The 20,315-nt window shown below is 35.7% G+C and overlaps 1 protein-coding gene across 4 annotated transcripts in view; it reads right to left on the minus strand.

The window, feature by feature from the left end:
* AKT3 (AKT serine/threonine kinase 3) overlaps window positions 1-20,315 on the minus strand; it is a 346,959-nt gene that overhangs the window by 14,399 nt on the left and 312,245 nt on the right. For all 4 annotated transcript variants that reach the window (XM_055147428.1, XM_055147432.1, XM_055147429.1 and 1 more), the window contains one exon: window positions 16,000-16,087. In XM_055147428.1, the coding sequence (XP_055003403.1) occupies window positions 16,000-16,087 (88 nt within the window). The remainder of the gene's footprint in view (window positions 1-15,999; window positions 16,088-20,315) is intronic.

Here is a 20,315-nt window from a genome sequence, read left to right on the forward strand (position 1 = left end):
TGGGTGGGGAGAGATACTAAATGTGTCCTATTTTTACTTCCAGTTCACAAAATTCATACACAACCATATGTATAAAGGCACTGAAAAATTGCAGGCTGTCCCAGCCCAACAAAAACCACAATCTTGCGTGGCTTCCCTTACTTCTCTTCCTGGTGCCTGTTGAACAAGTTATTTGGAACATAACTTACTAACACAGCTATTTCCGAGGTCAGAGCTACAGTAGTATCTTCATGCTTGCAAAGAACTAAATACTTCATGCTTGCAAAGAACTACATACTACAAACTACATATACTGATGCCTGTCCTGCTCTAGAACAGGGTTCATGGCAGTGCCTAAAGTTATATTAAAGTTTTCATTGGAACCTCAAAATGTAACATAATTTCAAAAAGATGGAAAACAACTGCCTTTAGGATTTAGCGGGCCATCAGTAGTCATGGGATGGAGGAAAAATCTTAGGCACAGTGTCCAGGGTGGGATTCCAGTCTTAGAAGTGGTGGTTTCTTCTCTTTTTAAATAATTTAAAAATTTCTTTCTTTTTTTTTTCTTTTTGGGTCACAGCCAGTGATGCACAGGGGTTACTCCTGGCTCTACACTCAGGAATCACTCCTGGTGGTGCTCAGGAGGCCATATGGGATGCTGGGAATCGAACCCAGGTTAGCTGTGTGCAAGGCAAATGCTCTACCCGATGTGCTATCGCTCCAGCCCCCTAATTTAATTTCTAATTTTTTTTAACCGAGTCACTGTGAGATGCACAGTTACAAAGCTGTTCACGATGGGGTTTCAGTCATACAATGATCCAACACCCATGCCTCACCAATGTGTATTTTCCACACCAATGATCCCAGTTTCCCTCCCACTAAGCCCCCTCTCCCAGTCTGCCTCCATGGCAGTCACTTTCCTTCTCTCTCTCTCTCTGGGCACTATGGTCTGCAGCACAGATAACTGAGAGGTTATCATGTTTGTTCCTTAACCTACTTTCAGTGTGCAGTTCCTACCAAGAGTGACCATTTTCAACTATCTTTGTGATAATGGTCCCTTCTCTATCCCAACTGCCTCCTCCACCAGCACTCAAGGCAGGTTTCCAACCTTGGACTAATCGTCCTTGCCCATGTTTCTACTGTCCTTAGGTATTAGTCTCATGTTTTTCTATAGTCTAACATGAGTGCAAACATTCTATGACTATTCTTTTCCTTCTGACTCATTTCACTCAGTATGATACTCTCCAGATCCATCTATTTATAAGTGAATTTCATGAATTCATTTGTCTTAACTGTTACATAGTATTATTCCATTATTCCATTGTGTGTATGTATCATAGTTTCTTTAGCTAGTTGTCTGCTCTGGGGCACTTGGGTTGTTTCCTGATTCTGGCTACTGTTAATTAATACTGCAGATGGCATTTCTGTAGTATATTTTTGGGCCCTGGGCTATATTCCCAGAGGTGGGTCTTATGGAAGATCAATTTCTAGCTTTTTGAGGAATGCCCATATTGTTCCCCAGAAAGGTTGGACCAGTCAGCATTCCCACCAACAATGAAGAAGTCTCCCCACATCAGTGCCAACACTGGGTACTCCTGTTCTTTTTCATGTGTGCTAGTCTCTTTGGTGTAAGATGATAACTAAGAAGTTTAGTCCCAGAACCTAGGTCTGAATATATATTCTGATAAATATCTCTTGGAACAGAAGTTGCTAGGTTCCTTGTGCATAAAAATTAAGAATATAATGACAGGAATTACTTCTACAAAAATTTTATAGAAGCACATAAATGCTTTAGATCAATGCATTTCACCAACATTACTATCACCAAATTTAGGTTAAATAACAAGACAAAAAACTTTAAATGACTTTTTAGATAGACAATGGTTAATAAAACCAAGGGATAAGAATAATTAAGTGTTTTTTCAAGACAAAAGGTCACCCTTCATACTATGGCACATGTTACAAAGAATTTTTAACCTTTATATATTTTCCTTTCTGTTTTCTAAATTACACAACCATTCTAGGTCTATATTTTTTACATCTATATTTTTGAGGGGTGGGACTAAATTCAGGCCCCATTCATCAATTGGCAATAGTTAATAAGGGGTAACATTGCCCTTTCCTCAGCTCTAATGTCATATGGATCAAGTTCATTTATTGTTGCTGAGATGAAACTTGTCACAGAGTCAGGACATGCTTCTTTCTAGCTGCTACTATGCTAACACAGCAAGCAGGTTGATGGAAATCTTCCTCCTTCCATTCAGATACAAGTACTCTCTTTCACACCTGTGCACATAGAGATACAAAAGTGACCGGGTGGAGAATTCTCATGGTTCTTTCTAGAAAATGGAGGGGTAACTGAATCCACCTGACAGGAACAGGAATATTGGGACTCTGGTTGTGACTGTCCTCTGAACTCCTATACCATTTAAAAACTAGCCTTATACCGGTAGAACTTTACAAGAGAAAAAAACCAACCCCATCAAAAAAAATGGGGAGAAGAAACAAAATCTTCCTTAAAGAAAAATACAAATGGCCAAAAGGCACATAAAATACTGTACATCACTAATTATCAGGGAAATGCAAATCAAAACAACAGTGAGATGAACAACCAGTGTTGGCATGGATATGGGGAGAAAGGCACTCTCATTCATTGTTAGTGGAAATGCCAACTGGTCCAGATATTTTGAAAAACAATATGGACATTCCTCAAAAAATTAGAAATTGAGCTTCCATCACTTCTGGGAATATACCCTGGGGGTCCAAAAACACACAGCAGAAATGCCATATGCACTTCTATGTTCATTGCTGGACTATTCACAATAGCCAGAATTGGAAAAAAACCTGAGTGCCAAGAGCAGATGACTGGCTAAAGAAACTATGATATATTTACACAATGGAATGCAGCAACCAAAAACAATGAACCAATGAATTTTTTTTTTCTTTTTAAATTTTATTGAATCACCGTGAGATAGTTACAAGCTTTCATGTTTGGTTACAATCACACAATGATCAAACACCCATCCCTCCACCAGTTCACATTCCCCACCACCAATATCCCGGGTATAACCCCCCTTTCCCACCCTCCCCCTGCCTCCATGGTAGACAATATTCCCCATACTCTCTCTACTTTTGGACATTATGGCTTGCAGTACAGACACTGAGAGGTCATCATGCTTGATCGATTATCTACTTTCAGCACACATCTCCCATCTTGACCGGATTCCTCCACCTATCATTTTCTTAGTGATCCCTTCTCTATTCCAGCTGCTTTCTCCCCTCCACTCATGAGGCAGGCTTCCAGTTATGGAGCTGTCTTTCTGGCCCTTGTATCTACTGTCCTTGGGCGTCAGCCTTATGTTATGTTATTTTATACTCCACAAATGAGTGCAGTTCTTCTATGTCTGTCCCTCTCTGACTCATTTCACTTAGCATGATACTCTCCATGATTATCTTTATAAGCAAATTTCATGACTTTATCTCTCCTAACAGCTGCATAGTATTCCACTGTGAGGATGTACCAAAGTTTCTTGAACCACTCATCTGTTCTAGGGCATTTGGGTTTTGTTTCCAGATTTTGGCTGTTGTGAACAGTGCTGCAATGAACATATAGGTACAGATGTCATTTCTACTGTGCTTTTTGCATCCTCAGGATATATTCCCAGAAGTGGTATAGTGGGGTCATATGGAAGCTCAATTTCTAGTTTTTGAAGGACTGACCATATTGTTTTCCAGAAAGCCTGGACCAGTCAGCATTCTCACCAACAGTGAAAGAGCATCCCTTTTTCCCCACATCCATGCCAGCACTGGTTGCTTTTGTTCTTTTGAATGTGTGCCAGTCTCTGTGGTGTGAGATATCTCACTAATGCTTTGATTTGCATCTCCCTGAGAAGTCATGAAATTTTCTTATAAATGGATGGACATGGAGAGTATCATTCTTAGTGAAATGAGTCAGAAGGAGAGGGATAGACACAGAATGATTGTGCTCATTTGTGGGACATACAAAATCATAGTATGAGACTAATATCCAAGGACTGTAGAAAAAAGGGCCAGGAGGACTTGGTTGGATGCTTGTCAAGTAGTGGGGAGAGGGCAATTAGGATAGAGAAGGGACAACTATGACAATGATATTGGAAATGATCATTCTGGACAAGAAATGAATGCTGAAAGTAGGTAACGGGATATACATGATAACCTTTCCTTTTTTTTAATTTTTAAAATTTTATTAAATCACCATGAGACAGTTACAAGCTTTCATGTTTGGGTTACAATCTCACAATGATCAAACACCCATCCCTCCACCAGTGCACATTCCCCACCACCAATATCCCGGGTATACCTCCCCTTTCCCACCCTCCCCCTGCCTCCATGGTAGACAATATTCCCCATACTCTCTCTACTTTTGGGCATTATAGCTTGCAACACAGACACTGAGAGGTCATCATGTTTGGGCCATTATCTACTTTCAGTATGCATCTCCCATCCCAACTGTTTCCTCTAGCCATCATTTTCTTAGTGATCCCTTCTCTATTCCATCTGCCTTCTCCCCTCCACTCATGAAGCAGTCTTCCAGCTATGTCCCCCTGGCCCTTGTATCTATGGTCCTTGGGTGTCAGCCTCATGTGATGCTACCCTACACTCCACAAAAGAGTGCAGTCCCTCTATGCCTGTCCCTCTCTTTCTGATTCATTTCACTTAGCATGATACACTCCATACATGATAACTTTTCAATAGTTGTACTGCAAACGAGAGAGGAGGGAGGGAGGGAGGCAGGGGGGGAGGAGGAGGAAGAGGAGGAGGGGACGGGGGGGGGAGAGAGAGAGAGAGAGAGAGAGAGAGAGAGAGAGAGAGAGAGAGTAGAGGGAGGGAGGGAGAGGGAGAGAGAATATAAAAGTACTTGATGTGGGGGGAGGGTGCCAGGAAGAAACTGGGGACACATGTGGAATGAAGGGATGAAACAGCATATGACTAAAACCCAACTTTTTTACTGTGTACCTCATAGCGATTTAATTAAACAACAACGACAAACAACAACTGTCACTGTCATCCCATTGCTCATCGATTTGCTCGAGCGGGTACCAGTAACGTCTCCATTTTTTTTTGTGACTTGTTGATACTGTATTTGGCATATTGAATATGCTACGGGTAGGCTTGCCAGGCTCTGCCATGCGGGTGAGATACTCTTGGTAGCTTGCTGGACTCTCCGAGAGGGGTGGAGGAATCGAACTCGCATTGGCTGTGTGCAAGGCAAATGCCCTACTGCTGAGCTATTGCTCCAGCCCACAACAACAAAAAGAATACTAGCCTTAAAAAAATGTCTCTGGGGACAAAGTGATTGTAGAGGTGGTAAGGTGCTCACTTTGCATGTGGCTGACCCAAGTCTGATCCCCAACATCCCATATGGTCCCCTGAACTCTGCTGGAATGATTTCTGAGCACAGAGACAGGAGTAAACCCTAAGCACCTCTGTTGTGACCCCACAAAACAAAAACAAACAAAACAAACAAAAAATGGTCATTGGGATTCTAATAGAAAGTGAATTTAATCTGTGTACTGCTTTCGCAAAGTGAATATTTCAATTAATATTAATTCTACCCACCTATGTACATGTAATATCTCTCCATTCCTTGATATATTGTTCAGCATCTTTTAACAATTACTTGTAGCTTTCAAGACAGGTCTCTCACGTCCTCAATTAAAATTTTCCTACTTATTTCTGGATATAATTATAAATAAGATTATCTCACTATTTTCTACTTCTCATTCACTATTTGCATATAGGGCATGGAAAAAGCTTTTGTAACAGAGTCCTGGTAGCTGAAAACCTCCATACTCCACAATCTCCACCATGCTCACATCTGGACTACTTGATGGATAAGCCTCATCCAGATATTGATCTGTTGAAAATCTCAGGTATGAGGGTTTTGTGACTGAAATCTCCAAGCTCTCACAAAGTTGGGGATGGGCTACCTTCCCCCATCTGCCTGTTCTTCTGGAAGCCTGGTGGTCATGCTCATGAACGCTTGGCACCAAATTAAGTGCATTAACTGTCACAGAAACTCATAAATAAATCTAAAAAGAGATCAACAAGTTGAGAGATGTTTCTGGACACTAGGCCAGGCTCTGTTGTTCGGGGCACTCAAAATCACCATCCAATCAAAAATTAAACTCCAGCTGTATTATCCCATCCAAAATTTTTGAATTCCTGAAGCATGCAGTTGCATTCACCATTCACCATTCACGACTCAGCATTCAAACTCTGTATCACTGAACCAGGAGTAGCACACCACATTTAATGGGATGTAAGGTAGAAGACAATCAATCTTGATTAAGAAAATATAAACACACAAGGCTTAACTGGCAACAACATGTCAGTAATCTCTACTAGAAAGGCTTAATGGCTTCATGGTGAGATACAAAAATATTCACACATCTTTTTCTAAGGAAATATTTTTTAAAAATCATGTTTAGTAATTATAACAAGCAATATAAAATAAATATTCAGGGCCTGTGATGGGGTGGTAGTTTTGAGGTTTTACTTAATCACAGGTGGATGAATATTAATAAATTGCTTCTCAGCAAATTACTACATACTTTGTTTTCTTCTACTGATACCAAGTATTACTTTGATTTACCTTCAGAAGATGAACCATATGATGAATCATGCCTAGAATAAACCCCACTTCGTAATGATGTGCAATTTTTCTAATGCACTGTAGAATAACATTTTTAAAGAAAATAAAAGATAATAAAAAGTAAATGAAATAAAAAGTCTTGGATAGCTATGGTAATCCTTAGAAAGAAAAAGACATGGAGGTATTATGTTCTGACTTCAAAATGTACTATAAAGCGAACAGTAATTAAAACCATATGGTATCATAACATAAATAGAGACATGAAATGCAAAAGAAATAAAAAGCCTATGTATTTATTGGTATTTAACTTATGACAATGGATCTAAGACCTTTCTGCTAAATGACAGTCTCTTCAATAAATGAAATTAAAATATGGGTTGTCACAGGCAAAAAACCAAAACTAACTCTCCAGATCCATATGAAAAAATAAATTAAAAATGGATGAAAAAACTTGATGTGCAATCCAAAACTATAAAATAAGCAAAACACTCGATTCGCTAAGTACTTGAAATGTTTTTTAAGTCAAGAACTCATTAAATTATTTAATAACAAAAAATAACTCAATAAAAATATCTGATTAAATAATTTTCCAAACAGGATATAGAGATGACCAAAATGGCCAAGAGCATATGAAAAGATGCTCATCATTGAAATACAAATAAGACCTCACCTATGAGAAAGGCTTACATAAAAACTAGCAGTAACAAGTGCTGAGGAGGATGTAGAGAAAGTGGAACTAGGGCACTATTGGTGAGAGTAAAATCAGGTACATCCATTTTGGGAAACATTATGGAGATTCTTCAAAAAGCTAAAGATATAATCCAGAAATTCCACTTTTGGGTAATTATCTGAAAAATACAAAGCCACTAGCACACATCCTTCACCACATCCTTGCCAATAGAGTATTCCCAGTATTTCTGATATGTGCCATTCTCAATGTAAGGTGATATCTCACTGTTTTGATTTGTATTTCCCTAATACTAATTTTTTATGTGCCCATTTGCCATCTATTGGTCTTTTTCAAAGAAGTGTCTATTTATATTCTCTTTCCATTTTCTGATGGAGCTTTTATATTTTTTTCAGTTGTTGATTTTATAGATTCTAGATATCAATCCTTTATCTGATAAGATTGAGTGCAACTATTTTTTCCCACTCAGCTGTCTTTTAGTTTTATCCTGTGTTTCTTTTGGCATACAGACAATTTCTTATTTCCATTATTTACCATGGCTATTTTCCAATAGTAAGTCTTGGTGTTCTTAAGCCTTCCTTTTCTCTGCAATTCCTACCCACCTCTTTAATTTCATAGATATTTTCTATCCTTATATATTCCCCTTGTACCTAAATAGTACTCAAACCAGGTATTTTCCCTGTATTTTCACACTGGATTATGAATTCTCATTTCTTTATAATATATATGTAATAACAATTACCTGATCTTTCTCACTGTCTTTGTTCTTTTTCAGAGAGGCCTCTATAACTTTATATTACAACAGTAGTCTCATGAGCTTCTCTTTTTCAAAATTTTCTCCCCCAAATCACTATCAATAAAACTTAGAAAGGTCCAAACATCTGCTGTTATTTCCCGACTTCAAGATCTATAAATTCTGGTAAGCAGATGAATCAAACATTAACTAAACTATCAGGAAATGATACCAAATTAACATATACGCTTCAAAATAACTGGTTTCATTCAGTTCAGTTCTTCATAGTCAGCATATCTTCATGCATTTCACACATCAATACATTTCCCCCACACCCCTACACTAACCCCTTTCTTTTTTTTTTTTTTTTTTTTTTTGCTTTTTGGGTCACACCTGGCGATGCACAGGGGTTACTCCTGGCTCTGCACTCAGGAATCACCCCTGGCCGTGCTCAGGGGACCATATGGGATGCTGGGATTTGAACCCGGGTCGGCCGCGTGCAAGGCAAACGCCCTACCCGCTGTGCTATCGCTCCAGCCCCTACACTAACCCCTTTCTTGAAATGTGATATTCCCACAATTCTATCTTACATGTCCTTTAAATACTTATCTTTCCCTCACACACTAATTTTTATTCATTCAGGGAGATCATACAGTAGCTAACTGAGCCTGACTATTCATTAACTCCAAGAGAAATTATACAAAGATAAAGTATTGAACAAATAAAAATGAAATGAATAAAAAATAAATCACAGGAGTAAGAGAGCCGGTAAAGCACTTGCATTGCATGTGACCAAACCAGGATCAATCCCCAGCACCCATATGGTTCCCTGAACACTGCAAAGAATCATCCCTAGCACTGAAGCAGGAGTAAGTTCTGAGTGCAGCCAGGTGTATTCCTCCCCTACGGAAACAAACAGAAAACAAATAGCAAGATAGTATATTTATATCCTATGTAATTACTATGCTAATAATTGCGCTAAATGTAAATGGGCAACACATATAAATTAGGAGTGTATATAATAAAGAAAAAGAAACACATGCTGGGACAGATATGGTCTCCAGAATTGTCATCCTCCTACTGTAGGCTCAGATCCTCTAACAGTGCCCAACTCTGCTGAAGACTGAACATTATCAACTGTCTTTGATTATGCTATATGAACAAGAGTAGTTTAGGGAACAGGAAAAAGGTAGGACAAAAAGAAAAATTATTAAACAAAGCCCAATTATATGATGCCTACAAAAAATGCTATAAAGACAGACTCAAACTGAAGAGATGAAAAATAGTACTTCAAGCTAATAGGGAAAATTGAAAAACAGGAATCAGTATTCTTTTATCAACTAAAACTGATTTCCATACCAAAAGGTAAATAAAGACAACAACATAACAGAATGAATGACAAGGATTCAATACTGCAAAAAGATGCTGTATTGACACAGTAATGCCAAACACAGTAACAATGATGGTCTCATTCCCCTTACCCTGAAAAAGTCTCCAATGCGGCACCACTGGGAAGAATGAGTAAAGAGAGGCTGCTAAAATCTCAGGGCTAGGACGAATGGAGACGTTACTGGTGCCCGCTCGAGCAATTTGATGATCAATGGAATGACAGTGATGAAAGTGATACAGTGAATGACAAAGTAGAATAAGGAAATATACTCTGGATAGAAACTTAATAAGGAAACAATAACTCTTTATTTTTTTTGCTTTTAGGGTCACACCTGGCGATGCACAGGGGTTACTCCTGGCTCTGCACTCAGGAATTACCCCTGGCGGTGCTCAGGGGACCATATGGGATGCTGGGAATCGAACCCGGGTTGGCCACGTGCAAGGCAAGCGCCCTACCTGCTGTGCTATCACTCCAGCCCCGGAAACAATAACTTTTAAATAAAATAAAAAATAATGCAATGGACTTAATTGACATATATAGAGAATTCTGCCCTAAACCAACATGTCATAAATTAAGTATGCACGAAATGGGACTCCATGCCAGACTGGTTTTACTTGGGGTGCCCCCCTGAGGGGGGTAGGTGAGAACCCTCCCTGTCCCAAGGGACCCAGCCCTGGCAGCCTACCTCCACTACCCAACTGCCGCCACTTTCCGGACTTTGTGGTCATGTGACACATTATAAGACACTTCCTACCCATTTTCCATAATTACCACACCATATTTGATGGAGTTCAGGCAGTAGGAAACAAATCAGAGAGTAATATATATATATATATATATATATATATATATACCATACATGCATACATACACGCACACACACACACACACATATATATATATATACCTCTTGGAGAGCTTGGTAAGCTACGAGAGTATCCCACCCGCATGGGCAGAGCCTGGCAAGCTACCTGTGGCGTATTTGATATGCCCAAAACAGTAACGATAGGTCTCATTACCCTGACCCTGAGAGAGCCTCCAATTGTTGGGAAAGATGAGTAAGGAGAGGCTGCTAAAAATTTCAGGGCTGGGAGGAATAGACACGTTACTGGCGCCCGCTTGACTAAATCTACAAACAATGGGATGACAGTGATACAGTGATATAGAGATGCATGAAACATTCTCAAGAAGAGATCATGTGTTGGGACATGAAAAAAATGTATGAATATTTAAGTCACAGCAAAAATAATTCACATAGTATGAATTAAAAATCAGAAAAAAAGGGGAACTAAATATGTGATGAGTAAACATGCCATGGACCAATTACAAAATAAATAAAGAAATCCAGGAAAAATTAAGAAATACATGAAGACAATGAAGATAAACATTAGTGATTAGAACCCACAGAACACAGCAAAAATGCCAGTAAGACCTACCTTAGGAAATAAGAAGTATCACAAATTAAAAAATCTAAACTTAACATTCAAAGGAACTAGAGAGAAAAGAGGAAGTGAAGCTAAGAGTCAGTAGAATAAAAAAAAAAACTAGAGATGACAAATCAATCAATGATCGAATTATAATCTTGTTTTATATTTTGCTTTAATGGATTACAGCCAGCAGTGCTTAGGAGGTTATTCCTGCTAGCTGTTTGGATGTCTTACTGTGGCAATTCTGAGATGATGAGGTACCATAGATCAATCCTGGGATTCCCACATGCTAAGAATGCATTCTCTGGGTCATCTGCTCAGTCCCCACTTGATCACTTTTTATTTTCTTCCCTTTGCATTTAGATTAGAATCTGTAAAAACACTATGAAGCCAAGATCATGAAGTGTTTGGTTTATGTTTTCTTTGGTGCATTTATTTTATTTTTTATTTTTTGAAATAAAAGATTTTATTTGGAGGTTGTTGAAGTGGAGGAGGGAGAGAAAGTGAGAGAGTAGAGAGTAATACACTCAAGAGAGAACGTGGGCTATCCAAGGGTGGAGAGTCCCTACACATAGCCCAGTATTATACATGAAAGTATGAAAGTACACATCTCAAGAGGGGAGATTTGAGTGACAGATGTGTTTGGCCTCGTGGGCACATGCAGCACGTGGGATTGGGCAGGATATGTGTCTCTTTGGTCATTTAATGGGTTCTTGTGTAATATCTAGGTCTTTAATCTATTTTGAATTAACTTTTGTGAATGGTAGGAGACAGTAATCCATTTTCATTATTTTGTACATTAGCATCAATCCAACACTAGGTGCTCAGGGCTTACTCATGGCTCTTAACTCAGGAATCACACCTGGTGAGGCTTCGAGCACATCTGTCATGGCAGAAATTAAATCCAGGTTAGCTGTATGCAAGAGTCCTACTTATAGGCTATCTCTGGTCCTTCAACAACATTTACTGAATAGACTTTATCTCTTCTTATGCTCTTAGATGTTTTATCATAGTCCACTGATAGGTGGAATATCACTTTTATTCCAATCCTGTATTGTTAATAGAAAGGAGGACTTCAGTGGTTGAAAAATAAAGGTTGGAAAGAATGCTTGTCAACATAGGCTATCGAACAAGTTACCAAGGAAGAAATTTAAGTTAAGATCTTATTTTTCATTTGAAGTGGCAGGATGACAAAACTATCTATACAGATTTAGTATTTTTTCAAGAAGCTTGTATATATTTATGAGGATGAATAATGGGTATATACAGTTGAGGAGCATACAGTGAATGCACATTGCATGCACATATAATTATGAAAAAACAACATTAAGGGTGTGATTGTTAAGTATGCTAGTGAGGATATAGATGAAAGTTGGTTAACAAAGGCTTCACTGCACAGTCTCCAATGATCAGTACTATCAGTACAAATATATTTATAAGGCTCTGTCTTGGTCCAACCAAAATGAAAAGAATGTAGTAAGATCTAATCCTATATTGTTTTGATTACTGTAGCTTTCATTTATTTATTTAATGAATCACTGTGAAATACAGTTACAGACTTGCAGATTTTCGTAATTTTGTTTCAGTCATACAATGACTGAGTATGGTACGTTTCAGTCATATAATGATCGAGTACTCATCCCTTCACCAGTGCTCATTCTCCACTACCAATGTTCCCAGTATCCCTCCTGCCACCCCCACCTCTTCCTATCCTCTGTCTCTGTGGCAGGCACATTCCCTTTTACTCTCTTTCTCTTTGGGTGTTATGGTTTGCAATACAGTTACTAAGGGGCCATCGTGTTTGGTCCATAGTCTACTTTCAGCATGCATTTCCCATCCGGAGCAAGCCCTCCAACCACTGGAAGAAATGAGAGAAGTTCCAAGATTACTGTAGTTTTGGATTGGTAGTACTCAGGAATGTGATGCATTCATTCTTCTTCTATTGTCTCAGGACTGTTACCATTCAGAGTCTTTTGTGATTCCCATTTCCTTGAACAATGTCGTTAGGATTTGAATAGGGACTACATTTAATCTATATAATAATGCTTTCTAGGGTGTTCAATTTTAACCATGTTAATTCTTACTATGTACATAAAATATCTTACCAACTTGTTGTGTCTCCTATTTCTTTTAACAAGAAGAAATTACTGTTTTAGTTCATGAGTCTTCTAAGTCTCGTATTTCATTTCTAAATTTATTGTTAGATTCTTAATTGATGAATCCTGGACACAGATTTTTCAGTACTTCACTTTAGTTGCTTGCATATAAAAATGCAACCGATTTTATATGTAGATTTTTGTGGCCTGTCACTTTAAAGTATTGGTTGGTTGTTTTCAGTTATTTTAGTGGCAACTTTAGAATTTTCTACTTTTAGTATCATGTCCTTTGCAATATAGTTTTACTTCTGCCTCCAATATGAATACTTTTTATTTCATTATTTTACCTAACTGCTCAGATTAAGGAGTTCCACTATTATGTTGAGTAGCAGTGGTGAGAATGGACATCCTTCTTTCCTGATCTCAGAGGAAAAGCTCAGTTTTTCATCACCGAGTATACCAGTGGTAGCACCTTCTTCCTCTAAAAATGGCTATGATTCTAATAGCAAGAAAGTGTTGAAGGATCTTTATAAACTGCTGGTGAAATGTAAAATGTTATAGTCCTTGTGAAAAAAATGTTTTGTCTGCACCCCAATTTTCAAGGTAACATTAACTACAAGAGCCAAGAGTTATAAAGAAGTAAGCACCCACTGAAATATGACTAGATAAAGATGTGATATATTTGCAAAGTGGAGTATTACTCAGCTCTATATAAAAATGGTAAAATTTGTAACAATATAGACTCTCCTTGAAGGTCTTATGCTTTGTGAAATACTTCATATGAAGAAAAACCAACAGTATTTCATTGATATGCGACAGGTAATAAAACAAAAATAAACCGAATAAATGAATGAAATAAATGAATATAGTAAATAAAAATAAATTTTAGACTATTTATTACCAGAAGGAGAGGGGAAGAAAAATGGGGGAAAAAGATGAAAGGGGCTAACTGTATGGGAAAGGATGGAATCAATCTTTTAGTGAATTTAAGTAAGATCTTTTAATGATGCAGAACTGAAACCTACATTTTATAAACTATTGTTACTTTAATTTAAAAAAGAATGTTTTTTTTTAACTATTTTCTACAAGTGGTGGGGGGGTGGTGAAGCAGCTCTGTGCATATATGTAACAAAGATATAAAAACAGTTGTAAATTATGTTACTCAATAAAAGACACAATAAAATATAGCAAATAAAACAAAAATAAACTTTTAGACTAATTATTACCAAAAGGGGAGGGGAAAAACAATGGGAAAAGAGGACAAACCCTTGCAGGTTAATTTAGTAGTACTTTATCTCCATGTCTAGTTCTACAGAGCACAGATACAAAATTTTGCCCCTTTGCTGCTGTGTTTGGGGATGGAGATGGTGTCAAGAGTTTTCTACAGATGATGCCAAGTTAATACTTAATATTAGCTTAACACTAAAAGGGATATCTTTGTACAATATTTGTAGATGCATCTTTGTACATCTACAAAGTCTATATTTTGCATCTCTGATACTTCATTACTGACTCCAAAAAAATTCCTCTCTTATCAGAACCAGCTCCTGCCTTCCTTTTAAAAATTGAATCCTCTTTGGAAAGGTGTATCTAAGAATCTTTAACTATGTGAGTTAAAAAAAAGTCTCATAATGTCATCAAGCATTATTTTGGAGAATTAATAAAACCTCAACCATTTTTTCAGGTTCCTGCATTAGAGGCAATATATGGATGCAATACACATAAATATTGTCAATGTTGCGATCTGGACATACAATTAGATATATAAATTAATAAACACTGAGAAATTTTAAGAAGAGTGACATGCTTGTCATAGTGTTTAGAAGAATTCAATACTTATTCCAGTGCTTTATACATGGTAAAGACCCAAGACAAAAAAGTTCAATTGATGCTTGAGTATACATGTTAAACAGGGTGCCAGCGGGGTGGGAGGCTGGGGAGGTGGGGGAAGGGGGAAGGTATATCGTGATTCTTGGTGGTGGAATATGTGCACTGGTGAAGGGATGGGTGTTTGAGCATTGTATAACTGAGACTTTAACCTGAAAGCTTTGTAACTTTCCACATGGTGAATCAATAAAAGAATTAAAAAAAAAAACCAGGGTGCCAATAATGTAAGTATTTAGTAACAAGAAATACTTCAGAACATGGTATTCCTTATTACTACCATAATATAATACAAAAATAAATTACCTTTCTAATTCATAAATTATTCTATCTTGTTTTGGGAATTAATAGAAAAAAATACTTGGAACAAAATAGAAATTACATAAATGTCAATATTTCAGAAAATATCTGTCCATATTTTTCTGGAACAAATAAAAATGGAAAACAAAATGACTAGATCAAAATGAAATAAAAAAAATTTAAGAAATAGTACACACAATAATTCTCTGAACTTTCATTATTTATAGTAGTAATGACTACAGATAAACACATGATAAGTGCCATCTATTTTGTGAGCATCAAATTCTGTTTCAAAAACATAGAAGCCCCCACTAAGAAAGATATTGTAATAATTTGCTAAATAATAAACAAATACATTAGGGATGGATAGTTAAATGGCTTGAGGCTTCATTCCCAGCACCACAAAGTCCCTGAACATCACCAGAAGCTACCCCCTTGTACGAAGTAGCTCCTGAGCACTCCTGTGTGTAGCCCAAAAATAAAAATAAAAACAAAAGCCTTAAATTTTTTTTTAAAAGTGGGATTTATATAAGTAAACCTGAAGAATTCACTTTAAAATTAAAGGTGTAAGAATAAATTTGAAAAGTATGAATTGTTTTGGCTGATTTTACTTAAGAATAACTTAAACAATAAAAAGAAAACTAACAATTGTGAAAATGAAAGAAGAGAAATTATTTTACCACATTAAAAAAAATTCAAGATGTATTCTGGGAGTCAAAATTTATTAATATAATTTTATGCTAAGAAATTCAATACTCAAATAGAGAAAAACTGAAAATACCAGTACAACATTAAATTATATTTACTTAAAAATTTACTGGAAATTTATTAAAGCCAAAACATATACTCTGTTTTAAAGATAACATACCTTTTTATCATATACATCTTGCCAGTTTACTCCAGAGAAAAAACTGTGTCTCATAATTTCTTTTGCATCGTCTGGTCCTCCTCCAAGGCTATAAGGCCAGAAATAAAATTTAATGAGTATAAAACATTTGCTTGGGTCCAGTACATAATCAAAATGCTTTATGAAATGTATTTTTTGTGATAAGTACATTTTGTTATAAATAGCCATTAAACTAAAAAAAACCCTTTTACTATAAAATGTGTAATTTCATGAGTATGTTATTATTATGGACTAGTCTCAGAAACAGTACAGTATAGTATATGAAATTAGCATAGGGCTTGGGGATTAACCTGAAGGCATTCAATCCTGAAACTTATAATGTTTGACAACAAAATAAACTATTTAATCTCAGTTTTCTCACCTATAGAAATGAAATAATATCAGTCTGGTGGTATAATAATTCAATTTGGTGCACTGTTTCCAGGATTAGAAGTAACATAGGTGGGCCAGTGACAACTAAGAATTATAGTAATCAAGTTATGTGTATGTCAAGTCAAAATGTACCCTTCAAACATAAGCTCTAAATGTGGAGATAATTGGCCAAAAAATTTTTGACCAATAAAAAAATATTTACAGTTCACTGCTAACAACAAGTCATGGACTATTTTCATATCTAAAATGAATTTCCATAGAAATTATATTGCTAACCTATGGAAATATTATTGGAACATAACTTACCATGAAAGTTGCAATAAAAATTTAAAATAAAGTACTTCCTCCTTGTCTTTTAAGGTAGTTTCAGTTAAATAAAATTTAACACAAACAGAAAATGAAATGTTTTCTGACTACCTTTGTTTCATATACTATATACTAGTCACTCTGAAGAAAAGATAAGGAGAAATAAAAAGAACAGAGAAGGAGAAAAGAAAAGAGTGTAAAAAGAACAAGTAAAGTGTGAGGGAAAGAAAGTAAAGAATATCTACTGAAATTCTGACATAGCAATCTTTGAGCCTCAGTTACTTCAGTTAGAAATGATGTGTGCTTTGAATAACAATCAGATCTTTGAGAGGATTCATATATCTTTATATCTTTATTATGTTTTATAGTGATGGTATAAAATATATGAATCATAAAATTTACAAATAAATATATTTACAATTTTATATTAGACAACTGATTCTCACAGGGTAATTTTGTTAATTTTTGTTGATCTCCAAATCCACTTACTAACCTATAAGTAATTCTGGTATGAATACTGTGCATATTTTTGTTACAGCAGAAATAAAAATGAAAATGATACAAAAAAGGCATAATTAAGAACTTCACTTGTCAGTTATATGAATAACTTCGTTGCTGAACCGTTAATGTAACCACAGAGAAAGAACATTTCCTATATTTCTTTCTTATTCACAATCTAATAGATTCAGATATGATGAACATTAAATCTGTTTTATTTATTAACATTTCCATACTACTTTCTTAAATGTGTACAATCAACAAAATAAACTGAGGTGTTTTCTGATTACCTTTGTTTCATATACTACATACTAGTTACTGAAGAAAGAATAGGAGAAATAGGATAAAAAGAACAGGGAAGGAGAAAAGAAAAGAAGAAAAGAAGATAAAAAGAACAAATAAAAAACAATTTAAGGCATGAAAGTAATCCCTACTTGTATAATGTTTGGCAATTTTTATGTTCTGGAATCTCCCACAAAGGTCAGTTTCAATTTGATGTGACTCAAAACATGAATTAATAGACACATAATAGCTAACAATTCTATAGTAAATCAAACAAAATAACTTTTAAAGTACTGATAAGTCAATAATTACAAATTTACTAAGCAATAATAATTTTTGAATAATTATTATCTTTGACTTTAATATTATCAGTTAAAATTTTAAGGTTGTATAAGTCAATTTTTAATAATGACTATATTAAATAACCAGCTCAAAAAATTCTTGACAGCTAACAACTGGCTTCCATGAACTGGTGTATGCCAATTTCAACACATCAACAGACAGAAAGGAAAACAAAACAGTAACAGAAAATAAAGAATTGTACAGGTATAGGAAATTATGTAAATTATTAGATATGTTAAAGAAAAAATAGAAGAGTCAGGATACTGCAACATACTGTCAGAACAGAAAGGACTGTTATCTGATATCTTTTGTGATAATCAGTGTTCGGCATCTTCTAAATTGGTTTCCCTTAGGTCGATATAGGGTGAACCCTGTTTCCCCAAAACTGCATCAGATCATAATTGATCTAATTACATTTGGGACGTTCACTCCAGCAATTCAGTACACAGTTACCCTCAACACTCTACTCCCTGCATACATTCTATTTCATTTTATTTAAATTTGTACAAATCTTTCCTAAGTGTAGACAACAAATTCATTCAAGGGTAAATGTGCTTAGGGAACCAGAAAAGCAGAAGCACTAAAACACAAGTTTACGGGGAAAAAATTAACATTTAAAAAATGCATAAAAAAATGCATCAAGATTTTCAAAACGAGAACAGTTAAAACTTTTTGCTTCATTATATTTACGTTGCTTCTTCCAACATTATCTTTATTCTAAAATATGCTGAGATCATTGGTAAGATGAGAGTTGAAGTGGAAAATCACTTTATGATGTTTTAATATTATAAATTTATTGAATTATTTTAATGATTTAATTTTGTTTTACCCCTCATTATTCAGCCATAGTTTGGCATTGGACATAGCCAGAATTTAATCTGTATTTTCAAATGCATATGAAATTAACGTATCTGCTGTGATACTATGCAAATTCTAAGAATATAATCTTAGACTGTGATTTAGAAACTTAGAAGATTCTTTAATGCAAGCTTCCCCAAAGTGTGAAACTGTCAAAATGTCAATGTAAATGACCCACTAATATACAATTTATGGCATGAAAATAATATAAAACTATGAATTGCACCACTGAGACAGTTATATCTAAGAGCACTAAACTACAATACAGGTACATCAAATTAAATCCTCAGCTACCAAATTTTATGATGTCATTAGAAACATCACAAAATTAGCAGTTTTCTAATGTTACTGAGCACAACATGAGGTTAGGCTTTTCCTGCAAACTTTCAGAGGATAAACCCACTATTGAAAAATGATCATAATATAATGGATAATAGGAAAAGCAAAATGATAGTTGGTCCCTTATCAGAACTGACAATAATTCATGGGCCAGCATGATAGTACAGCAAGTAAGGCGCTTGCTTTGTATGTGGTTGATCTGGATATGATCCCTGGCATCCCATATAGTTCCTTGACTATTGCCAGGAGTGATTCCTATGTGCATACCAAGGAGTAATCTGAGCATAGCCAGGTGTGTCCACAGAACAAAAAACAAAAACTGAAACACATACAAATACACAAAAACAGAACTGACAATAGTTCAGATAAAAAGTATTAGGAAAATTAAGGCAGTATTTTGAACGGGAATAATAAAAAGGTATATGATTTTCTATTTGTATCTTTCTTGTATCCAAGAACTTTGGGTATCTTTTGTTGGTTCTATATCTTTCTGTTACACATTGATGTTTCCTCAGATTCTGTCCTAAATTCTCTTTTTTAAATAATTTATTCTCTGCACTATTTTCTTAACTCCAACTATCTCCAGACGTCTATGATCCTAAATCCATGTATTCACAGATTTTTTTTTTATTAAGCATGGGTACTATTTTCAGTTGCTTGCTTAACATTTCCATATAGCTTTTATAAACCTTAATCTCCACAGGTGGAGTGATGGGTACTCGAGCACTGTATGACTGAAACACAAGCACGAAAATACGTAAATCTGTAACTGTACCTTCACGATGATTCGTTAATAAAAAATAATAAATTTAAAAAAAAACCCTTAATCTCAGCTAAAGTTAACAACATCTACGCCATTGAGTTTCCTCCACTTCTTGTCTAATCATAATCCTCTATTCTACAAATTAGTCATCTAAGCTATAAGCCACAAGGGTATTCTGACTCCTACTTTCTCATTGCTCGTATTTAATACTTCAAAAATAAACTTATGTTTATCATCTTCTGGTCACTAATTCAAGAACTCCATCCCCTACCTGGACAATGGCACAGACATTCCTAAATGCTCCTACCAGTCTTTGTCTCTTCACTGTTCTAACTCATCCAAGAAGAAGTTGTCAGAGACATCTTTAACTAACACAAATATAATGATACTATTTCTTGCTTTTAATAATTCAGTGGAATCTTATCCCATGATGAAGACTAGTTTTTATGAAACCTAATGCCCCTATAGTTTAAAAATAGTCAACTTCATCTCCCAATGAAACACAACTTGCATACTC

Source organism: Sorex araneus, chromosome 9 (assembly GCF_027595985.1).
Source record: "Sorex araneus isolate mSorAra2 chromosome 9, mSorAra2.pri, whole genome shotgun sequence".
In the NCBI taxonomy this organism is placed as follows: Eukaryota; Metazoa; Chordata; class Mammalia; order Eulipotyphla; family Soricidae; genus Sorex; species Sorex araneus.